Source organism: Arvicanthis niloticus, chromosome 15, assembly GCF_011762505.2.
Source record: "Arvicanthis niloticus isolate mArvNil1 chromosome 15, mArvNil1.pat.X, whole genome shotgun sequence".
In the NCBI taxonomy this organism is placed as follows: domain Eukaryota; kingdom Metazoa; phylum Chordata; class Mammalia; order Rodentia; family Muridae; genus Arvicanthis; species Arvicanthis niloticus.
The window spans coordinates 24,516,146-24,538,339 of NC_047672.1; the positions used below are offsets into that span (position 1 = coordinate 24,516,146).

At 45.0% G+C, this 22,194-nt stretch overlaps 1 protein-coding gene and 1 non-coding gene across 6 annotated transcripts in view; both read right to left on the reverse strand.

Moving 5' to 3' along the window:
- Tbxas1 (thromboxane A synthase 1) overlaps positions 1 to 22,194 on the reverse strand; it is a 169,292-nt gene that overhangs the window by 56,410 nt on the left and 90,688 nt on the right. For all 5 annotated transcript variants that reach the window (XM_076913512.1, XM_076913513.1, XM_076913511.1 and 2 more), the window contains 3 exons: positions 8,976 to 9,064; positions 5,438 to 5,586; positions 3,296 to 3,426 (listed from right to left, as the gene is read on the reverse strand). In XM_076913512.1, coding sequence (XP_076769627.1) covers positions 3,296 to 3,426; positions 5,438 to 5,586; positions 8,976 to 9,064 — 369 coding nt within the window. The remainder of the gene's footprint in view (positions 1 to 3,295; positions 3,427 to 5,437; positions 5,587 to 8,975; positions 9,065 to 22,194) is intronic.
- LOC117721092 (small nucleolar RNA SNORA17) lies at positions 13,129 to 13,254 on the reverse strand. Its single transcript, XR_004608367.1, has one exon. It is a non-coding gene; the product is annotated as a small nucleolar RNA SNORA17 (small nucleolar RNA).

Consider the following 22,194-nt stretch of genomic DNA (forward strand, 5'->3'; position numbering starts at 1 on the left):
AAATCCCTAGAGCCGGAGGAGGTGGGAAAATCCAAGGTCTTTTAGTTCTGATTAATGCTTTCTATGCGTTTGTTCTATTAACTGAATTTCCAATGAGAAAACACCTGATAGATTTAAATCAGAGCATCTGTCTACTGTTTACTCTGCAAGGACATAGTGTGTGGCTATATGTTTTCTCACACAGTCGACAGTCAACAGGATGGGATGGGGGTTTGGGATATGGGGGAGCTGACTTGAGTGAAGCTTGTCTTCAAAGCCCCCAGACTTAGCAGGCTGCTTCCATGGAGTCCCTTTTTACTCTCCAGTAGTCCCTGATCTCCTTTGAGTACTTAAAGCTCCCTTATCGTTTCCTCTACCTTCCTTATCAATAATTTGCATATCCTTTACATTTTGACTACCACTAATTCTAACTATAGGAGTGTTTACAGAGGCTTCAGCATTCACAAAGTGTATTCCAGGCACATCCTGTCTTTGAAATGCCCTTTAATGTGATGAATGGCAACCAGGATGCTGCTCTTTTCTGAAGTTTATGGGATTAAAACAGCACGAGGGGAGTATCAGAACCTCCAACAGGAAAATATTATAATTTCAAAGTATTTTCCTAGTTGTGGTGTTTTCTTGGTACATTAGCTTCTGAGTTTCTGTTGCATGAATAATCTAGGCCCCTCACATTGGCATGTAATTCCGTCTTTTAAGTTTGTTGGCATTTTGTATGTGGCTACTTTTTCTGCTCTGTGAGATGAAAAGCAACCCCAGGGTGTGACCCACCCCTTTCCCTGGCCTGTGCCAAGTGCTGTGCTATGTGCATATTGAACAAGCAATAGAATCTTCTACAAACCAGAATGTAAAGCAATAGGTACCCTCGGGATGGGTACATTGGGTTTGGTTTCAACTGTTCAACTGTCGTTTGGAGCGGGAGGCCTTTGCCGATGAACATGAGTGACCAGCAAAGGTGTCTTCTGGGACATCAAGGGTAAGGCTCACCAGTAAGGGCTTACATTCATTGAGGCTGAGGAGGCAAGATCTTGATTTCCCACCAGCCTGTTTCCACTATAGGAAGCCTGGGCTTCTTCACTGTGCCCTGAGCCTGCCCATTTTGCTGTCCAAATGGCTTCTTAACTGCTATTGGTCAGCATCTGGGTGGCTATTCCTGACCTGTCACAGTGGCCCAGGGACATTGAACATCTGAGGCTCCCTGGGTGCCTCAGATTGGAGAAGCAAAGCACACTCTTGGGCTGCATGTCACAGCTTAGTCCCTGAGGCTTGGCTGTAGCTCTGGGTGAATAGGGGTGATGACAAGACAGCTCACAGTCATATCTACACCACATATTTTTCCAGAAGCAGCATGGTGGCCAACATTCTTTCCTCTTATCCAGCCCAGCCAGACTGCTAAAAGGGCTGATGAAGACTTGCAGAAATCTGTCTTAACTGCCAGCTAATGAGGCCAGGGGAAAGGGCCTCTCTCTAGGGTTCATGAACCATAGAACAACATTAGTGCGGATGGGATTCTTCCGTTCACAGAGCATCATGAAGGCCAGGTGAAGCTGCCCATTTAGGATGGAAGCAGGGCTGGTTGATGGTCATATCCAAGAAAAATGCATGCCCCGATAGATGTAGGTGTCTAATCCACCCATCGGCTCGAGCTTAGAAAAATATTTACCTTTTAACATCTGTGTGGCATTTTCACTGTGCAAACACACATCTGTTTGATGGAATGTATACAGAGTTCAGAAGGGTTCTAAGTGAGTTTTCTTAGTAACTGTATAGCTCTGTCTTGACATGGGCAGTGCTGGATTTGTGGTTGGGAGGTTTTTCTCAGATCAACTCATTGTTTGAAACAAATAGCTGTAAAGTTTATAGAAGGAAAAGCTTGAGGCAATCCCAGTAATTGGCTTTTTAATAACCTCTCACCTCTCAGTCATTCAGAGCAACAGGGTTTGTTTTTTTTTTTTTTTTTTTTTTTTTTTTTTTTTTTTTTTTTTTTAATTTTTAGCCTGGTTTTACAGCCAGTGGATTTCAGGCTAGGGCCCGTGTGTGTGTGTGTGTGTGTGTGTGTGTGTGTGTGTGTGAGAGAGAGAGAGAGAGAGAGAGAGAGAGAGAGAGAGAGAGAGAGAGAGAACTCTCACAAGGCAGCCCTTTGCAGCAAATGGTGAAGTTTGAAAATGGTTCTTTATCTCTTGTCCTTTGGGCTTATCCTCACAGCCTTAGAAACATATACTTGAATGAAATTGTCCTGACCTTTCTGACTTTAAAGTGGGGCCAGGTATACCAGTTGGCCCATTTTCCCCCACCTCTAAGGCCATTTAAGTGGAGCTGATGGTGGTATAGGCCAAGGGGTTGAGAGCTTGTATGTATGTCCCTATACCTTCCCTATCCAGACACAGTTGCTACAGAGTCCCCAGGGTGTGCAGCTGAGTAGGACAGGCTGCTGCCCAAGGCTGCTAAATGCATCAAGCTACTAATTGACTTGGATTTCATTCTAGGCCAATGCCTTAACCATCAGGCCTCATGAATCCCTCTGAGCCACAGTCTTTGAGAAAACCCTTTTAAAGCTCCATCTTGCTCAAGGCAGTTAAGGGAAAACCCTTTTAGTCCATTTTTTTCCTTCATTTTAGTGACTGTCTTCAGTGTGACGAGACGCATAATGGACAACGTTAATGTGGGCAAGGAGTCTCTCTGATGCGGAAAGATTACTTCTCACACTGAAAACTGCATACTACTCAGAGTCAAGTTCAACCAATATTTACTTATCCCTACTATGTGCCAAGCAGAGTGTGAGTCTGTAAGGGAAAAGGGAAACATAAAAAAAGCCTGCTAAAGAGAGCAGGGAGCCTCAATCACAAATTTTCTAGCAAGAGTCTCCGTGCTGAAAGGGAATATGGGATTGATTGACAGTTGCCTAAACTTCTTGCTAATATTTATGTTATTCATGCTATGAAGCTCCATCTTGCTGTTTTTCAGCAGAAAGACTATGCTCATGAAAATTGCATGAGGTGCTGATTTAGAAAATTTGGGGTTGGGGGTTGGGCTACTGCAACCTGTGCTAACAGCTAGGTAATGTGAGAGAGTTCAGGGGTTGGCATTCATTCAACAACTATTGGTTGGGGACTTCTCCTATCCGTCCCATCCCTCCTTCCTCTTTCTTTCTACTGACCCTGGGAAGCTCAGAGTGGGAGACTAGAAAGGATAGGCCCGTGTGATGTGAGGAGTTGTGGGGGATGGAGAAAGAAATGAGAGAGTGATGCCAAATTAGGTTCCATTCTGTTTCCAGGCTGTGTCCTATAAAAATAGTTACCTCTTCTGCGGCTTGCTGGTCCCGTAAGGCAATCACATTCCTAATGAGTGTGTTAAAAAAGCCATTCAGTTCATCTCGGTTCTTATTGGGCAGAATCCGGGCCAATGGGACCATTATGGATGGAAATGATACTTGAAAGAGAAAAACAAAAGTAGCATTGAAGGGAGAGTGATAATGAAACAGGGCCATTAGACTCCTGTGACTGGGAAACAAGCACCAGCCTTGAATCAGAGTCACTCGGGAGGCCTGCCTTCCCCGTGGACTCGGCGTTTCTCAGAGCGGGACTTGATATGACTCTAGCTTTCTATTCCAGTCCCTGTACGTCATAAGCAATCATTAAACGTCTGTGCAATAAAGTGAGTCCTCATGTGTACCTGGCCTTGGAAACACAATTTTACACTTAGAAATTCCTATCTCCAATCTTAGAGGTGTGTGTGTGTGTGTGTGTCTTTGCAGTTTATCAGGACAGAATGGGCTGCGTGCCAAGCCTTCACAGGGACATAGAAGACCATCCACTTTATTGACTTTCTGGTTATTTGTATTTGTCTTTCTCTGGATAAATGTCCCCACAGCAGCCATCTGAATTGTCCCTAAGATATGCTGTTGCAGCTGCTGACAAAGACACTGGCTTCACCCACTGCAGATAATCCTCTGTCATGTAACATGCAACCTGGGTTCTTAGGAGAAGAATACTTAATATCTCCTGAAGAGATGTTCTGGGCCCAGGGATGAAGCCTTACCACAGGGGCATGTGACTCTGCTCAGACTCTCAGCCTGCCTAGCTGCACATAACCTTTGTGTTGAGTCAGGCTGGAGACAAGATCCCAGAGCTCATACACCTGTTTAAAAGTACAGTGAGCAGGGACCCTGTTAATGGAACTTTCTGTCTGTCTATGATTGAAAGTGCACAGGAGAGTCAGACTTAGCCCCTGGACCTCCTGGACACAAAGAGGCTGTGTGACTCCACACAAATGCCTACATGTTTTAGTGTGCTGAGGACAGAGGCGACAGGGCTTCCGGCTGAAACTGGCTCAGAGATGAGAAGAAAAGCTAGCAAGGGTCCATGATTCCAATGCTCAGGAGGGCGGGGCAAGGGGGCTGTTGATCAGACATCAGGCAAGGTTGTATAAACAAGATCCTGTCTTAAAAAAGAGAGAGAAGGAAGAGGAGCAAAAGAGAAAAGATGAAGGGGAAGAGCTAGGAGGAAGAAAAGAGGGAGGAGGAGGAAGAGAGGAAGAGGAGGAGGAGGAGAAAGAGAAGAAAGAGGAGGAAGAAGAGGAGGAGGAAGAGGAGGAGGAAGAGGAGGAGGAAGAGGAGGAAGAGGAGGAGGAGGAGAAAGAGGAAGAGGAGGAGGAAGGGGAGGAAGAGGATGAAGAGGAGGAAGAGGAGGAGAGGGGGAAGAGGAGGGAGAGGAAGAGGAGGGAGAGGAAGAGGAGGAGGAGAGGAGGAGGAAGAAGAGGAAGAGAAGAAGAGGAGGAGATGAGGAGGAGGAAGAAGAGGAAGAGGAGGAAGAGGAGGGGAGGAGGACGAGGAAGCTGGCCAAGAAGTGACTAGATGATGCCAGTATAGCAGAGAGGTAGGGAAGAGCTTATCAGCACAGCAACAGCAACACACTGTTTCCATAAAAGCAAGACGATACCAGAACTGGCCAGAAGGCAAAGACTCCCTTGTAAAATCAATTCAAGTCTAGTCTTGTTAACGTGAAGCCTCCTTCCAGTGACACAACTGGTGATTTCTTGTTTAGGAGTTGTTGGATTCTGGTAGAGAAGTCCTCAGAAGAGGGTTTTGAGTGATGGGACAAAAACAAACCAACAAACCAACCAACCAAAACCAATCAACCAACCAAACAAAAAACCAAAAAAACCCCAAAACAACAACAACAACAAAACAACCCAAAATTCCTGGGAAATGAGAGACGTTGGGTTCTAGTCTTGAGTTTGCCTTTCTATGCATCAGGGTTACCTGCGTTGGTGATAAGATTGTGACAAGAGAATTCTAGTGGCTCCAGGGAGACAAAGTTTCTGCAGGACAGACAACTCTGAGATCCCTGAGGGAACCCTTCTGGTGAAAGAGACTCAACCCTGCAAGGTGTCCTACGGGTGGTGACCTGCCGTCACTACCTTGAGAAGGGGCTGCACTTACAGATTAAAGCCAGGAGAGGCCTGGGGATACAGAAGGCAAAAAACTGCTGGTAGTATTGCACAAAGGGATCTTCCGGAGCATTCTGGGAGTCCACCTGGGTGCCAAAGGCCACACTGGCCACCATATCTGTGCTGTAACAGCAGTAACACCTGTGGACATAGAAATGATGGAATTTGAAAGATGCTGGATTGCAGCTCCCACGGCGCACCCCTCCTGAGGTAGTGGGAAGGAAGCTTCCTGGATGAGCAGCAACAGCTGAATATGATTGGAGGTTTTAACAAGGAGCTTATGGAAGAGAAGGTGAGGGCAGGACGTCACTAACTCAGCCTCAGAACAGAGTTAAACAGTAAGGCATATATGTTCCAGGGGAGGGATGCCTTCCTGCTGAGAGAAATGGGAGCTCCCAAAGCCTAGGGGTTTTAGCCCTAGCCTATCTCAGGCCAGAATCTAATGATTAAGTGATAGCTGTCAAATTTGCATTGATGAATGAATCTAATTAGCTCATCTATTAACTCCCCTCCATCATTTTTCCTTCTAATGATTTGGCTTTTTTTTTTTTTTTTTTTTTTTGAGATGTAGGTAGCCCTGACTAGTCTCTGTCTTTCCTGTGCTGGGACTAAAGGCATGTGTCACTATACCTGATGATTTTGCTGTTTTTAAAAGTGCAACAGAGAGATGGCTCAGTGGTTAAGAGCACTGACTATTCTTCCAGAGGTCCTGAGTTCAATTCCCAGCAAACACATGGTGGCTCACAACCATCTGTAATGGGATCTGATGCCCTCTTCTGGTGTGTCTGAAGAGACTGACAGTGTATTCATATACATTAAATAAATAATAAATAATGAATAAAAGCATGTAACAAACAAAAACAAGGGCTCTTCTCACTCAAATGGATAAAAGACAAACTTTGGGGCAGGCTTATGGGATATATTTAATTTACTATTGGAAGTACACGTTGCCTTTTCCAAACAAAGAAAAGGAAAAGTGCCTTCCAATAGCGTCAGAAAATTTAACCAACCCCAGGATAGGAAGCCTGTCCCTCCAAATGCCATTTTAAACTAGCATTATTCTTTTACAAAATGTATGTGTTTGTTGTCTTGTATATACTTACACAGCATGTGTGTGTGTGTGTGTGTGTTCATGTGTGCATGACGGGGACATGGTACACATGTGCCACAGTGCACATCACAGGTGAAAGTCACAGGACAACTTTGTGGTATCAGTTCTTCCACCTTTGTGGGCTTTTGGAGGATCAAACTTGGGTCGTCAAGCTTTTTCTAGGCTCACCTTTGACCTCTAGGCTCACCTCACCAGTCCCTACAATCCTTCTTTTTGTTTCCTTACAGGCACTGCCATCTTAAGGACTTTTTAAGGAGTCTAATACCTGGGTTATTGATACTCTTCTATAACTGTAACATCTGCGCTTGTCATTGATACAGTTGGTTCTTCTGCATGGGTCCTACAGCCACCAGCTTATCATTAGAGAGTAAATCGCTTGATTTGATGACTCTGAAATGTTGACGACTTATATTGAAAACATTTCTATGATTGGTCACTGGTTCCCCATTGATGCGAGAAGTATGCATGGCTCCTGAATGTGATCTGTCCCCAGTCTGCTGCCAGCCATGATTTAGCATAAAGCATCTAAAAGTTGCTAGGAGAAAAAAGTCAGTCAGTTGCTTAAATTGCCAGCTATATATACTTAACCTCACTCTCCTACCCACCACTCAGCTGGGGCTGCTATGCACAAATGATCACCACTCATTTATTAATTATTTAGCTAGGCAGTATATATATGCCTGCCGAGGCACCCCCTTCCCCCACACCTAACCACACATCCACAAAATATATCCCCTCTCTCATTATCTTTTTATAAACACATCACCTAAACTTTTTCACCTGCTATGCACACTTTTTCATATATATATAAAACCACATGCCTGCAGTGCCCACAGCGGCCAGAAGAAGGCACTGGATGCCCTGGAACTGAAGTTACAGACAGATGTGAGTCACCTGACATGGGTGATGGGAATTGAACCCAGGTCTTCTAGAGGAGCAAAAAATACTTTTAATTGCTGAACCATCTCTCCAACCCCTTAACTTTTTATTGAGAAACAATTATCACCAAGTGCCCAGACTGGTCTTCAACTCACTCTAGCCCAGGCAGGCCTTGAACTTGTGATCTTCTGGCCTTAGTTTCCTTGGTAGGTCAGATAATGTACCTTACTTACATCATCTTTTTTTAATTTTTAATTTTTTTGAGACAGAGTCTCAGGTATTCTAGGCAGGCCTTGTATCCTCCATGTGAACAATATCCAGAATATGGATCTACAGATGTATATACTATCATTCCAGTCTTCATGTGGTATTGGTGTTGGTGATCTTTGCTCATGCCAAGCAAACATTTTGCCAACCAAGCTTCAGCCTCAGCTTCCTGACTCACTTTTTTGTTTGTTTGTTGTTTTAGGCAGGGCCTCGTTGTGCAGCTCTGGCCTAGAACTTACTACATGGACCAGTTACCTTCAAACTTTCAGAGATCTACTTACCCTTGCCTCCCAAAGTGCTGAGATGAAGGGTGTGTACCATCACACCTGTCCTCAGACGTGCACCACCACACCTGTCCTCAGACGTGCACCACCACACCTGTCCTCAGACGTGCACCACCACACCTGTCCTCAGACATGCACCACCACACCTGTCCTCAGACGTGCACCACCACACCTGTCCTCAGAATTTTTCTTGTGAAAAAGTTTAGGTGATGTGTTTATAAAAAGATAATGAGAGAGGGGATATATTTTGTGGATGTGTGGTTAGGTGTGGGGGAAGGGGGTGCCTTGGCAGGCTCATGCTGAGGCATTCCTTCCCCCTGAGGGACCAGCCACAGAATGGTATAGTATAGAATAGAGTTTACTCAGGGCATGGGGATGGGAGTTAAGAGGGTAGTAGAGGCAGGGAAGGAGGAGGGGAGGAGGGGGGGAGGGAAGAGGAGAGGAGAGGAGAGGAGAGGAGAGGAGAGGAGAGGAGAGGAGAGGAGAGGAGAGGAGAGGCCGGCCATGAGCAAGTGGAGAGAGAAGTGGGAGGGGACAGAGCAGTAGCAGGAAGTCAGAGCAAGAGCAAGAGAGAGAGAGGAGGGGGCAAGCAGCCCCTTTTACAGTGAGTCAGGAAGAGGATACCTGGCTGTTGCCAGGTAACTGTGGGGCAGAGCTTAGACAAAATGCTAACATTAGGTACTTTCTCTTAAGTCCCCGCCCCTTCTGCCCTGGCATATCTTGCCCATCATGTCCTTGGGGATCAGCGGGTAAGTCTATTCAGGGACTAACCGCTGCACATGTGGATTTTCCTCAATAGGCTGGCATCCCTGGCTCAAGTTACTTTGTTTAATGGTTTAGGTGGGGTTTCTTCTCATTAGTCAGTCTACACACACCATTATGGCGTTTCCAGTTTGCTACTCCCAAGGTAACTGTCCAGCCATTATGTACTGTGGCAAGAATCATCCACTCAGAACTGTGACTTCTCACCTGTAATGGAGCAGGCTTACCTCTGGATGTCGAATGCGTCCCTGGATGCTGCATAGTGTTTTAGGTGAGCCACAAGACGTTCACAGGTTTGGCTGATGAGAGGTGTCATCTGATAACAGATAGCAGAGGTGTAATTAGGGCATCCTGCCTAAATCGGCTGCCAGTGATGGACAAGGTTATACACAGTGCTTTCTGGGAAAACAGACTGTATTTCAAAGGTGCTTTTCACGAGGCTAAGATTAAGGAATTATACCTAATATCTGTAAAATACAGCGTCCATAAATACCTATTTTAAGCTTAAGTGAGCTTTCTGTGGTAGAAGCACCAAAGAAGAAAGGATCAAACATAGATCTGGTGAAATAATTACGAAAGCCATCATTAAGTGTTTAGACAAAACTTCGAATCAGTGCTCAGTTTCCTGACATGTGGTTAGCATTAGCGAGCAACTAGACCACACTCCATATGTCCTGGCCCTGGAACTAACCCAAGTCCAGGCATGCTTGTTCCAATTAAGTTTTCAGATCTCCCACCAGAACATAGAATCTAGTATCCAGAGGAACTGAGGGTCATCTGTTCTAACTTCTTAATTAAGGCAGAAGTTATCTTAATGGTGTTTCTGAGAGCGGGCTTTTCATCTGGGTTTCAGCTGCTTACGCCTTCCAAGACAGGGTAACTCTTGATGTGCACGAGGAATTGTTGGCTTCTTAGTACTAAGATATTTTATTGTAGAAAATTTCTAATGCCAAGAGAAAGGTCTAGGGAGCAGAGGTGTGCACACCCAAGTGGTTCCAATGCATTTAGACCACAGGTTTGGCTGCCCAGCCCTGTGACTTCCAACAGGATCTCTTGGGTGGGTAGCACTCCTTAAAGACTTGTATTCGCTCTTATATATCTGAAGGGCCAAGCTAGAGCTGTCAAGGGGATCACTCAACACAGCACACATCTAGAACAGTGTCAGAGCTGAGGCAGAATGCTGCCGAAGGTTCTTCTGAGCATTTACAGAAATAATACTTTGCAATGGTGCCCGGTGCTTGCTTTTCGTTATTATTATTATTATACTTTAAAACTGTATTTAAATTTAAAATTTTCATATTTATTTTATGTTTATGAGTGTTTCACCTTCATGTATATGCACCACGTGCCTGCCTGGTCCTACAGGTGTCAGAAGAACACAGCAGATCCCCTGGGACTGTAGTTACAGGTGGTTGTGAGTCACCACGTCAGTGCTAAAACTGAACTTAGGTCCTCTGCAGGAGTGACAGTGTTCTGAACCTCTGACCCCCACTTCCATTTTACTTTTAAGATGATGTGTGTGTGTTCGTTCATGACAGGGAGCATTGCAGGTACCCACCAGAAGAGGTCTTGGGGGATCCTGAAGCTCGTGTGATAGATAACTGTGAGCCACTCAACACAGTCACTGGCAACTGAAGTTGGGTTCTCTACAAGAGCAATATGCTCTCTGAACCACTGGGCCATCTCTCTAGCATCTGGTTTCCATTATTCTGATGCTAGAATGTGAGGAGTCTGAGGTCAGGGGAGCTTTCGTCTGGTGGTGGTGGTGGTGGTGGTGGTTCTTCTTCTTCTTCTTCTTCTTCTTCTTCTTCTTCTTCTTCTTCTTCTTCTTCTTCTTCTTCTTCTTCTTCTTCCTCTTCCTCTTCCTCTTCCTCTTCCTCTTCCTCTTCTTCTTCTTCTTCTTCAATCTCTAGAATGTGCAACAGAACCTGACATATGTAATTATTTGTTGGTTGGATGGATGAATGGATAGATGAATTTCAATGAGCATGCAGTATCTACTTATTGCTCTTCAAGTCATGAGACAATAGAAAAATTATAAAATGTTAGTCTACTTGCCAGAGATATGTTATTGGATGGAGGCAAAATCCAGCTCCCGCTATTACAGTTTGGATCTTAGGATCCCCTTAGGATAGAAGGACTGGGAGGTGGCAAGCTCTTACTCAGGAGGCTGGGCCTACTGGAGTGTCCCTTGGCTATTGGGGCTCTTTCTTCCAGTAGACTCTGGGCTCTCTACTCTTACCCATTCTCTCCTTTACTTCTGGCCTGGAGGTGTGCAGTTTTAATTTGCCATGTGCTTCCATCATGGGCCACCACAGACACAAAACAATGGGTCCAACCAAGCACACAGCAAAACCTCTAAACCTGTGAGCTATACCATAGCAACCTGCCATAGCAACCTGCCTCTTTCTAAGCTGATGGTAACAAGTGCTTCTTATAATGATGGGAAGATGCTGATATGTGCTACAAAAACCTCCCTGGTTCATAGTTTGTACACCTTTCTCTATTCTTTTTTTTTTTAAATTTATAAAAAGATTTATTTATTTATTTATTTATTTATTTATTTATTTAATGTATGCAAGTACATTGTAGCTGTCTTCAAACACACCAGAAGAGGGCATTACAGATGGTTGTGAGCAGCATGTGGTTGCTGGGAATTGAACTCAGGACCTCTGGAAGAGCAATCTGTGCTCTTAACCACTGAGGCATCTCTCCAGCTCCCTATTCTTTTTTTTTTTTTTTTAAGACTTCTTATTCATTCTTTGTGAATTTCACATCATGCACCCCAATCCCACTCATCTCCCCCTCCTGTACCTGCCGTCCACCCTTGCAGCTTCCCCTTCGACAGAGGGAACAAAATCTCATTGTGGAAGCTGTCATAGTCACAGTGTGTCTGTCCCACAGTCTACCCTTTGTTCACACTTCTTTGCTTGCAAATGTTCATTGTGTTTGGCCTGGTAGAAGGCCTCTCACTTCTGTCAATACTGGATCCTCATCGGGGCTCCTCTTGGATGCCCTAGTGTTGCCCTGTGTCATGGAAATCCTGTAGTTTTGGATCTATAGGACTGGCCCCTTCATGCACTCCAGCAATTTAGCAATGGGTTAGATGTTAGGGTGAGCCAATACAAAGCCCTGGATCTGGGCCTGAGAAGTTTCTGAGCTGGTCAGCCCAATGGCTCCCTTGCTCTCACACCCTCTGGGCCAGGTCACCAGCAACCCCCACAACCAGGGCCATCTCTACCCTGGTGCTGGGTAAGGTACAGGGTCCACTCTCTCCAGTGTTACAGCTGGTGAAGGATATGGCCAGTTCTACTCCCATGATCCCAGGGCAAGCTCTCCTGCCTGCTGAAGATATCAAGGGATGAGGAGGGAGAGGTTGATGTCTCTGCCTTTTCTGCACCACTGTTCAGCAGACAAGAGGCAGGACTGGTTCTCCTGCTCTCATGACCCCAGGAGCAGATCTCCTGCTGGCCACCAGTGGTGAAGATGGAGGAGGGTATCTTTCCCTTGTCCATGCCACCCTAAGGGAGATGAGTGGTAGGGACAGCTCTCCCACACTTGTATCCTCGAGGCCAGCTCACTAACAACTCCCATAATGTGTGTGATCTGCTCTCCTAAGTACTGCAGTCAGCTAGGGGTGGGGTCAGCTCTCCAGTTCTCGAGTCCCCCCAGAATCCACTGTTCCACAATGCCCAGGTGAGGGATGGGTCCAGTTCTGTACAGCCCTCAGACATAAACATATCACCAGCAGCAGCCCAGATCAGGAACATCCACTTGACCTTTGGTGATAACAGACCCCTGATGCTGCAGGGCTATGGACCCAGATGTGGCCCCCAGTGGCAGCATAGGCCAGGATCTTACCACGGACATAGGTGGCATCCCTGGTTACTCATGTCAGGCTGTACCTTCAGTCTCCAGTTCTGCCTCTCTTCACTGTGCCCACATCCTTCTGTTTCTCTTTCCCTTCCATTTCTGTACCACTTACTTGCTCATCTTAGTGGTGCCTGGGATTTCTGAGTGTCTGGAGCCATGTCAAGAGTGATCTCAGGAATGCTATGCCCTGTTCATATATTATAGCATTGGGTAGGGATCATCTTGGGCATGGTCTGCCCCAGCCCATGCCTGCCAGACTGGTAGTCATCTTAGCCTAGTTTCCTGTCCAGACTTCATGGCACCATTCTGGTGGTCATCTCTGGCTAGGTCCTCGCCCTGCCTGCCTGAGTGGCCCCTTGCAAGGGTTGTCTGTCTCAGACTCACTCCTACCCATGGTTTGTGGTCCCAGTCAGGGTTCTTCGAGTCTCTGGCTTGCTCCCTGTCTAGGGAGACCATTAGCATGGCATCAGACTATGGTGGTCGTCTGGGGCTCATTTTTTTTCAAGGGATGTTAAGCTACTGATCATTCAGATGTTCAAAGGTCAGAACATTGAGTGTAGACATAGCCTCTCTCTGTCACCTATGACTCACCTGTGACACAGCAGTCACACCTGCACTGCCTCTAGGGACAGGGCCTTTCTCTATTCTTACTGCTCCTCTGGGAGGACAAAAAAGTTACTCTCAAATAGCAACCCGTAGGTGGAACCCAGTTCTATTTCAGGCACTATCTAGTAAATAGTAAATTAATCACATTATGCGATCTGAACCCTATCAGCCAGTAGCAGGGTCAGATGTACATTGATTTTTTTTTTTTTTTCACAAGACAGACACCACAAACAAATGTCAAAGTTCAGGTCAATGAAAGCCACAGGTCTTTTCTGATAAATTATCGCTGCATGCAACTGATTCTTTAGCCCTTGAGGCTCCATTTGTTAGAAAGGTTTTACGTTTCTTTTAAAACATTTTTCCCTATATTAAAAACAAATTATCTGTATGGGTGTTTTGTCTGTATGTCTACGCACAGTGGGCATGCAGTACCTGCAGAGGCCACAAGAGGGCGTTGTATCCCTGGGACTGGAATTACAGACAGTTGTGAGCTGCCATGTGGGCACTAGGAACCCAACACAGGCCCTCTGGGAGAGCAGCCAGTACTTAAGACCATTGGTCCATCTCTTTAGCTCCAAGCTTTACATTTCTACCCCCTTTCTTTCCATAAAAAGTTGTCTTCAGCTGTCCTGGGAAGAACAATCCCTGAACTTCCCTGAACAGTGGGGCCGACTGGAGATGCTGGGAGAATGTGTGGCTGTGTCGGACCCCTCCCTCCCTGTCACAGCTTCCTGCCAGCAGGGTTGGGGGTGGGGTACACACGTATGGCACCAGCATCTCGTTATCTACAGTGATGTGGAAGCCTTGTAGGAAGGGCGTGGTCTGAGAGGCACGGGGACATTTCTATAACTCAAAGAGGACAAGTAGCCATGCCTTCCGTGTTCCATTTAAACTACAGTGACGTGCCTTCTAGGTTTTGATTACCTCATGACTATGCAGCCTGGCTCAAGCACAGACCTGTGACCCTCTGCTGGACTGTTACTTCAGGTATCCGCAGAATTTTTCAAAGTCCTTTGGCCAGTCAGGATAAACCTAAGTAAATACTCAGCCTGGCCCCGCCTTCTCCATAGTCGGCAGACGACCCTGTTAGTGGTTGGCTGAAGCAGGAGTGTTACTGACCCCAGCTGTCTGCCCTAAAGTCCATCCAGGAAAGAAATGAATAGGGTGAGCCTGATTCGTCTTCAATTCAGCCTGAATTGCATCGATTCTTTATGACTGAGGCGTTCTTTTTTAAAATTCTCACAAACCGCCTACCGAATAATCCATCAGTGTAAATATATGTGTGGATGGGTCCCTTAAAATGTCTCCCAGGCATCATTCCCAAGAAATCTGACTTTTGTTTTGTTTTGTTTGTTTGTTTGTTTGTTTGTTTTTCGAGACAGGTTTTCTCTGTGTATCCCTGGCTTGTCCTGGAACTCACTCTTTAGACCAGGCTGGCCTCGAACTCAGAAATCCGCCTGCCTCTGCCTCCCAAGTGCTGGGATTAAAGGCGTGCGCCACCACCGCCCGGCTAAATCTGACTTTCTTACTATTTGGGGAGCTCAGTGCTGTCTAAGTATGTCTCTCTGGCTAACTTCTCTCTCCATTCTCTGCCATTCTTATCTGATTACAGTCATTTGCTACTGGGCCTGTATGTGTGAGCGTATGTGTGCACAGTATACATGTGGGAGTCAGAGACGACCTGCAGGAATTGGTTTTCTCCTTCTATCTTGTGGTTCCCAGAGGTGAAACTAAGGCCATCAGTTTGGTAACACACACTTTTACCTGGTAAGCCATTTGCAGCCTCTTCAATTATCCTAATAAACTTAGTTTTTCAAGTGTATCTTATTTTAACAAAATCCTGGAAATAGAACTGGGTGCTGGTGGGGCACACCTGTAATCCCAGCACTTGGGAGGCAGAGGCAGGTGGATCTCCAGGGCAGCCTGGTCTACAGAGTGAGTTCCAGGGCAGCCTGTGATAGAGAAACCATGTCTTAAAACAAAACAAAACAAACCAGGGATTTTTTCCAATACATTTCTGAAGAATATTAAAAACAACAACAACAAAACTAAACTAACAACAAAAAATTGTTGCAATGAGGGTCTCCTTAGACATCAATATTAAGTATCCTTATACTAGCAAGAGAGGTGCAGTATAAAATTGGATTTATACAAACTTCTCAGAAGCTGAAAGCATGGCCTGTGTATTAGGAGAGCTCCTTATGTTGAATCTAAGTGCAGGTCTGGGTGACGCAGAGGACCAGTTACCTACCATCCCTTCTCCCGAGTGCACTTGGCTAAAGGGCTTTGTTGCTGGCTGATGCGGTTGTGATTTTCTACTGTGCCATGCCTGCTATCTGTCACACTGAATGGGTAATGATGTTTTTAACTGGATTAATATGATATGAGATGGGGCATGCATGATGAAAGTGTTGAGAAGTAATGCAGAGAAAATACCACAAGACAGTGGAGCATGGTCCGTATGTTAACCAGTTGCCATCATTTTGGTTATTTGTTCCCTTGCACTATGGACCACTCTTATAGAATATCTACTCTTCCATGAGCTGAATACACAAAGCAAAGGCTCTGTGGGTTGGGCTTGTGGCCCTGCAGCTCCCTCCCCCCATGTTTAGACCAGAAGGTGAATGTGGTATTATGTACAGACACAAGCCCAGGGGAAACCCGGTGCTGTACACCTAGATCTCAAGCCTGCCTCCTGGTCTGCTTTTCTCTGTCTCTGTAGGACAATGGGTGGTTTTTATTTTTGTTTTACCCAACATTTTCAAGTTGCACATATGTTGTGCTTTTAATCACATAAAATATTGATACCATTTGGTTTTAAAAATGGATTTCATCTGGGGGTTGTTGTGGACTGAATGTTTGTGTCCTCTTGAAATCCATATGCTTTTGATCTAATTCCCAGTGTAGCTGGATTGGAGATGTGGCTTCACAGGAAACCATTAACATGAAATGAACTCTCACGATTGATCCGGGGAATGATGGTGTGTACCTGTAATGATAATGTGTACCTCAGCATCCAGAAGGCCGAGGTAGGAGAACTATGACTTCTAGGTTAGCTTAGGCCACATAGTAAATTTAAGGCCAGCCCGAACTACACAGTGAGACACTGTCTCAAAAGGGGGATCTTGTGAGCACATAGCATGATGGGTGGCCACCTGCAAACCACAAAAGAGGAGCCGCCAAAAGCCACAATTGCCAGAAGGGACCCTGGTCTCCAATTACAGTCTCTAGAACTGAGAGAAAACAGTTATCTATTGTTTAAACCATTCTGTAGTATTTTGCTACTAAAGTCTGAGTTGGCCAAGGCCAGAGTGTCAGTCCAGCAACCCAGCCTGTGTTGTCCCTAGAGAAGACAGTCTAAAAGTGGGACTGGGTGATTATTTGGTAACCGTAGTTGCTGACTATAAAGTCCTCAATTTGGGAAGAAAATTCTCCAAGGATGGAAGTTCTTGCTTAGCCTGGACTTTATTATATAAATTCAGTCAGTGCCCAGTATTTTCCAAAGGATTTGACCAACTGCCTCAGAAGAATAGTGTGGACAGAAGGCAAGTGGGTGACTTCTAACTCATAGGAGTGGACAGAGGAGGCGCCTTACAGGGAGATGACCACGGAAAGGTCAGGCAAGCACTCCTCAGTGCCTGTTGATGCTCTTCAGAATCCCACCTTTGGCATTTTTTCCTCGAGGGGGAAGGATTTGACTTGGATAATGCACACTGGCTGTAAGAAGAGCAAGCACTAAAATCACTGCCAGTGACTATGGTTCCAGTCCCTGAAACTTTGTAATTCATTTCCAGTGGCCTAAATGCAGCGACTCTATATTGTCACCGGTAGAACAGAATAGCGCCACCTTTGAAGTGCTGTAACTACAATTAGAGACAAAATATGTAAAGCACCTAGCAGTAGTGAGGAGTGGTCCAAACATGGCATCTGTCCTATGGAGAATCCATCCCCAGGCTGGTTTGGACAGCAGGAATCCTTCTCTACACCTTTCTTCTTCCTCACAGACATCTCTGCATTGGTCCCTCATGGTTGGTCTCACTGTGTCAATGCTGCTTGTGTCCTTTTACCTTTCTCTCCTCACTCTGGTTCAGACGTTATTACTGGAAGTCATTGAAATGTCCCTGTCATTTTGCCTCTTAAGGACGAAGGCCATAGGGTAAGCACCTTTGAAGTCTAAGTCCAGAAGCTGACCTGTAGGTGCACTATAAACCAACCAACCCAAGAGCCTGCTGTCTTTCTACTTCCCAACCTACCTCAAAACTAAGTCATGACACTGATCTTCTAAAATTATTGAGTTTTGTATATTTATTTTGCTGAAATTCTCTGAGCATCCCCACTGACTGAAGGACATAGTGCACACGTCTTAGCTGTCTCTTAGAGCCCACAAGAAACAGAATTCTCTTAGAGCCCACAAGAAACGGAATTCTGCCGGTAACTATACCAGTTGTCTTCAAATCAGGTGTTCCCTAGTCAACCCTTCAGATAAGACCACAGACCAGACGAGAAACCACCATTATACCAAGAGGCCCTGAGCAGGGTATTCCTGTTACGCCATGTGGGGTGCCCGAGTTCCAGAAACAAAGCTTTGTTTCAAGCTGCAAGGTTTGGGTAAAAAGTTGTTAGAAAGTAACAGAAAACAGGTTTCCAATACACCTTTTTTATGGTAACTTTTAGAGATTGCCATCCTCTATTGAAGGTTTATTTACTTTTTACTAAAAAAAATTTTTTTTTTTTTTGCTACCTGTTGTATCCTTACCCAGTTGATTCTCTAGAGGTGTCTAAGTCAGTGGTTCTCAACCTTCCGATGCTGTGACTCCCCGCTTTACTCCAGTTCCTCATGGTGAGGTGACCCCCAACCATAAAGGTATTTTTATTGCCACTTCACAACTGTAATTCCACTGTTATGAATTGTAATGTAAATGTCTGTGCTGTCCGTGGTCTTAGGTGACCTCTGTGAAAGGGTCATTCCACCCTCAAAGCGGTCACCACCCACAGTAGTGAGTTTTGTATATTCATTTTGCTCAGTATACATGTTGAGAACCACTGGACTAAATGCTAACCTACTGTGTTAAAGGCATTCAGGACCCGTCAATAGACTGAGATGCTCTTTTGGTCTTAGCATGAGCTCAGGGTAGATTTTTGAAATTTGGTTCTGAGCAAAACACCAGAGATTCACGCTGAGTCGACTTCTTCCTTCAGGCATGATGTCTGAATCTTTCTGATTTAGGGTTCCTTACCCCAGGCCATGTTCTAATTGTGATGAACTATAATGTCCCATTCCATAACATTCTAGGTTCCCAAGAAGGCCATTTATTGTTTGAGTGTAAAATATCTCTCCAGAGGCTTATATGTATTCTTTTGTTGGGTTGTTTTGGCTTTGTGGGAGTAAGGGAGTGAGATAAGTTCTCACTCTATAGCCTTGAGTTTCCTAGGATACTCTCTGTAGACAAAGGTGCCCTCAAATTCACAGAGATCTGTCTGTCTGTCTCCAAAAACTGAGATTAAAGGTGTATATCTCCATGCCCAGCTGGTTTATATGTATTATATTTTATAATATATATATATATATATATATATATATATATATATATAATTTTAACACTTGGTCTGCAGATGGTGGTGCTGCTTTTAGGATCTTCTGGAGGAAGTAGATCATTGGGGGTGGGTCTGGAGGCTGACGTCACTTCCTCTCTTCTTTCTGTTTACTAACTGTACATGCAATGTATCCAGCTGTCTCTTGTTCCAGCCTCTGTGCCTTCCATGCCATGATGGACTGTGTGCCTTCTTAATCTGTGGTCCAGGAAAAAGCTTTCTTTCCATTCTGAAGTTGCTGTCATGTGATGGTTTGGCACAGCAAAGCAAAACATAGCTAATACATTGCTAAATATTACATTAAGAATTTGCTTGGGATCATGGGGAAAGACAGCCATCTTCTAAATTTGGGTCAGTAGGGGGGTCATAGCAATAACCCCTTTACTTGAAATGACATATCCCATCTATTTAATAAAACGTATTTTCATCTCTGACATATTGACTTTAGAATTCCATATTGATAGAACCTGATATTGTTGTGTTCACATAATTTCATGCAAGTAGAATGTCAAACCATCTGACTCCTGTTGCTTTCTTACCCAAATCAGGTGCCACAGTCCCTCTGCCCTCAATATATCTACTCTCAGGTTACAATTCCACTGTCCACAGATTTGATAGCATGAATGCGGGGGGGGGGGGGGGGGGGGGGGGCGGGGGAGGGACAAAACAACTCAGCATTTAAAAGCCTTTAGATGTCTGGAAGTTTGGAGAACAGTGTCTCACTGAGAGTTGAGGGAAAAGTATTTCCCATTCAGAGAATGGGAAATGAAGGGTCTTTTGAGTTACATGGTGTTGCTAAAATTATATGAGCCTTACATGTTGATGGTGTATAGCTAAGCGAGTTGTTTACTAGTGTGTGAAGAAAGACTAAGAAAAGAATCAGGGACTTGTACCTGATCCCCAAACCACACCCTGGGAACCTGCCCATACCCTTCTGCTGTAGAAGAGACTCCAGTGGTACATTTGCAGTTCTCTTCTGCTCTAGGATTGCCTCATGTATCTGGAGACATCTGGCCCCTTGAAGGCTAAACAGCAAAATGGAGTGCTCTCTCCCTCCAGAGAGTTCTGAGCAAGTCACTCCCCCATGTTCGAGCATTTAACAGTTGGCTGCTCTTGACACAGGGCAGCAGCCTTTGTGAGCTTCAACCCACTTCTGTAATTCTTTTCTCCCTGCTTCTTTTCTTGCACACTCTGTTTCAGCCTGAGTGAATTCCCCTGTTCTCCAAGCAAGCCTGGTACTGCTCTGTCTAGATGCCTGTGTACCTGCCTTATAACCTTCCCCAGTCCAAACCTAACATCTGCTTCAGGGCATTCTTCAAAACAAGACAAGAGCTCTGTGGCCATCCTCCATGATGTGGCCATTATGCAGTAATTTATGTATCTCGTTGCACTGGTACACTGTAGCTTTCATAAAGGCAGAAATCGATGTAATGTAAGAAGTCACCATTTCCTCCTGTTTGGTGCCATAGTTTGAATCTGGACTAGTCCCCAAAGGTCCTTGTTTTAAAGGTTTGGTCCGACTATTGGGACTGGTGGAACTTTAAGAGGTGGGGCCTGGTGGGAACTCTGCTGGTTGTTGGGACTGTGCCTTTGAAGGGAACCCCGTGGCTTCTGCCTCTTCCTTTTCTTCTCTTTCACTTTCTGGCTCCCAGTGGAGAGGTTGTGCCCTGACTGTGCCCCCTCCATGATCCACTGCTGCCTCCTCTTCTCAGAAGAGATTTAAAAGTAGTATGTCCATCAGTCAAGACTGGAATGCCCAGAACACTGAGCTAAAATATCTTTTTGGGGGGAGGGGTATGGTAATTATCAGTGGTATTTGCTGTAGTAACTCAGCACTGACTATCACAGTTGGCTTGAGGGCAGCCATGTTTAAGAGTTAGGGAGGGTTAACTGAATGCATGAGCTACTGAAGGGTTTTTTTTTTTAAATGAATGCCTTGAAATATGCTCTGTTGACTAACAAATGAAAAATTAATTCTAGCTAATGAAACTTATCACTTCCTTCAGCCACTACACCACTGCTGAAAGCCACCTCGATATTAAAAACATCCATGAGTCATTTTTATGCAAAATTCCCTGCTGATACACATCAGTTTCAGCCACCTAGATGAATAGTCAAGTGTCATTTCCAATAAGTCAGAGACTCCTGTCAAGAGTTGTGGCCAATTAGAACTTACTCCAGTGAGGAGGTGGCTGCTGGGGTTGCCAGGCAACAGCCAAGCTGTAAAGCACATTTAGATGCTCTTCTCCGTTTAACCAGCGGCAAGTTGGGAGTGACATTATGATTCCAGCAAAAGAAAGACAAATTATAACCCAGGATGGGGTATCGATGATGAGGAGTGTGTTTCCTTTTAAATGCAAATGGAAAATGAACACTTAAAAGTAGAATTTAAACAGTCCATCATTATTCTGATTTTAATTAGAAGATTAGGTGTCAGTGGGATACAACTGTGTCTCAGGATAACGGTCTCGTGCTGCTAGATAAATACTCAGATATCCTAGAAAATGGATAACTGGTCAGACAGGGACAATGTATTTTTAGACTCTGAAGTATTTATTACCACAGCTACCCTGGTTTATAATGACTTTTATTTTTATTGTTTGGAAGGATTAAGAAATAAAAGCAAATATTAAAAATAAAACCGCCAGCAGCTGATGCTGCCAAGAGAAAGCTGCTTGCTCTGGCGTTACTGGAAAATTCACTTCTGCCACAGAAGCCCTGTACTGACTGCCTGAAGAGTTTTGCTGGGAATTCAAAGGCCAGACAAAGCCCAAAGCCGTGACAATGACTGTAATTTGCACAGACTTTCACACTGAAACGGTCTGAGCCGTGCGTTCACTCATAAGCTGGCTGTATCAACTTGAATTTTTAAAAAATTGTATCCATTTTTTGAGTAATACGTCTTCTCCCAGGCAGGAGAGGCCCATGGGGAGTAATAAGCACATATGCCTCTGTCTATAAGACTCATACATTATTGACTCTGCCTTCCCGACAGGAAACATCTGGATGAAAGTAAAAAATTAGACAGAGAGCTACAGCCCTCGGTGCTGCGCAAGATGCCAGCCTTCCTTGTTGGCTCCACGTCATGGAAACAGACCCCAGTGCGCTGATGTGTGAGTGGCTTATTCACTCCTGGGTGACAACCACATCCTCAGGGTCTCGCTGGTCTCCTGTATCTGTTCAGTCCTTGTTTATCTGGGTAAATGAGCACACGTCCACCATCGACAGGAGATTCTGAGGACAGAACACAAGCTGTCTAATAGGGGTTGGCTGTTTAGTGTTACTAAGGGGTTGTGTGCAGAGGTTTGGTCTTTAGGATGTGCTATTAAGAAGTGCTGTGGACCTTTAATAGCTAAGTTACTGGGAGCATGACTT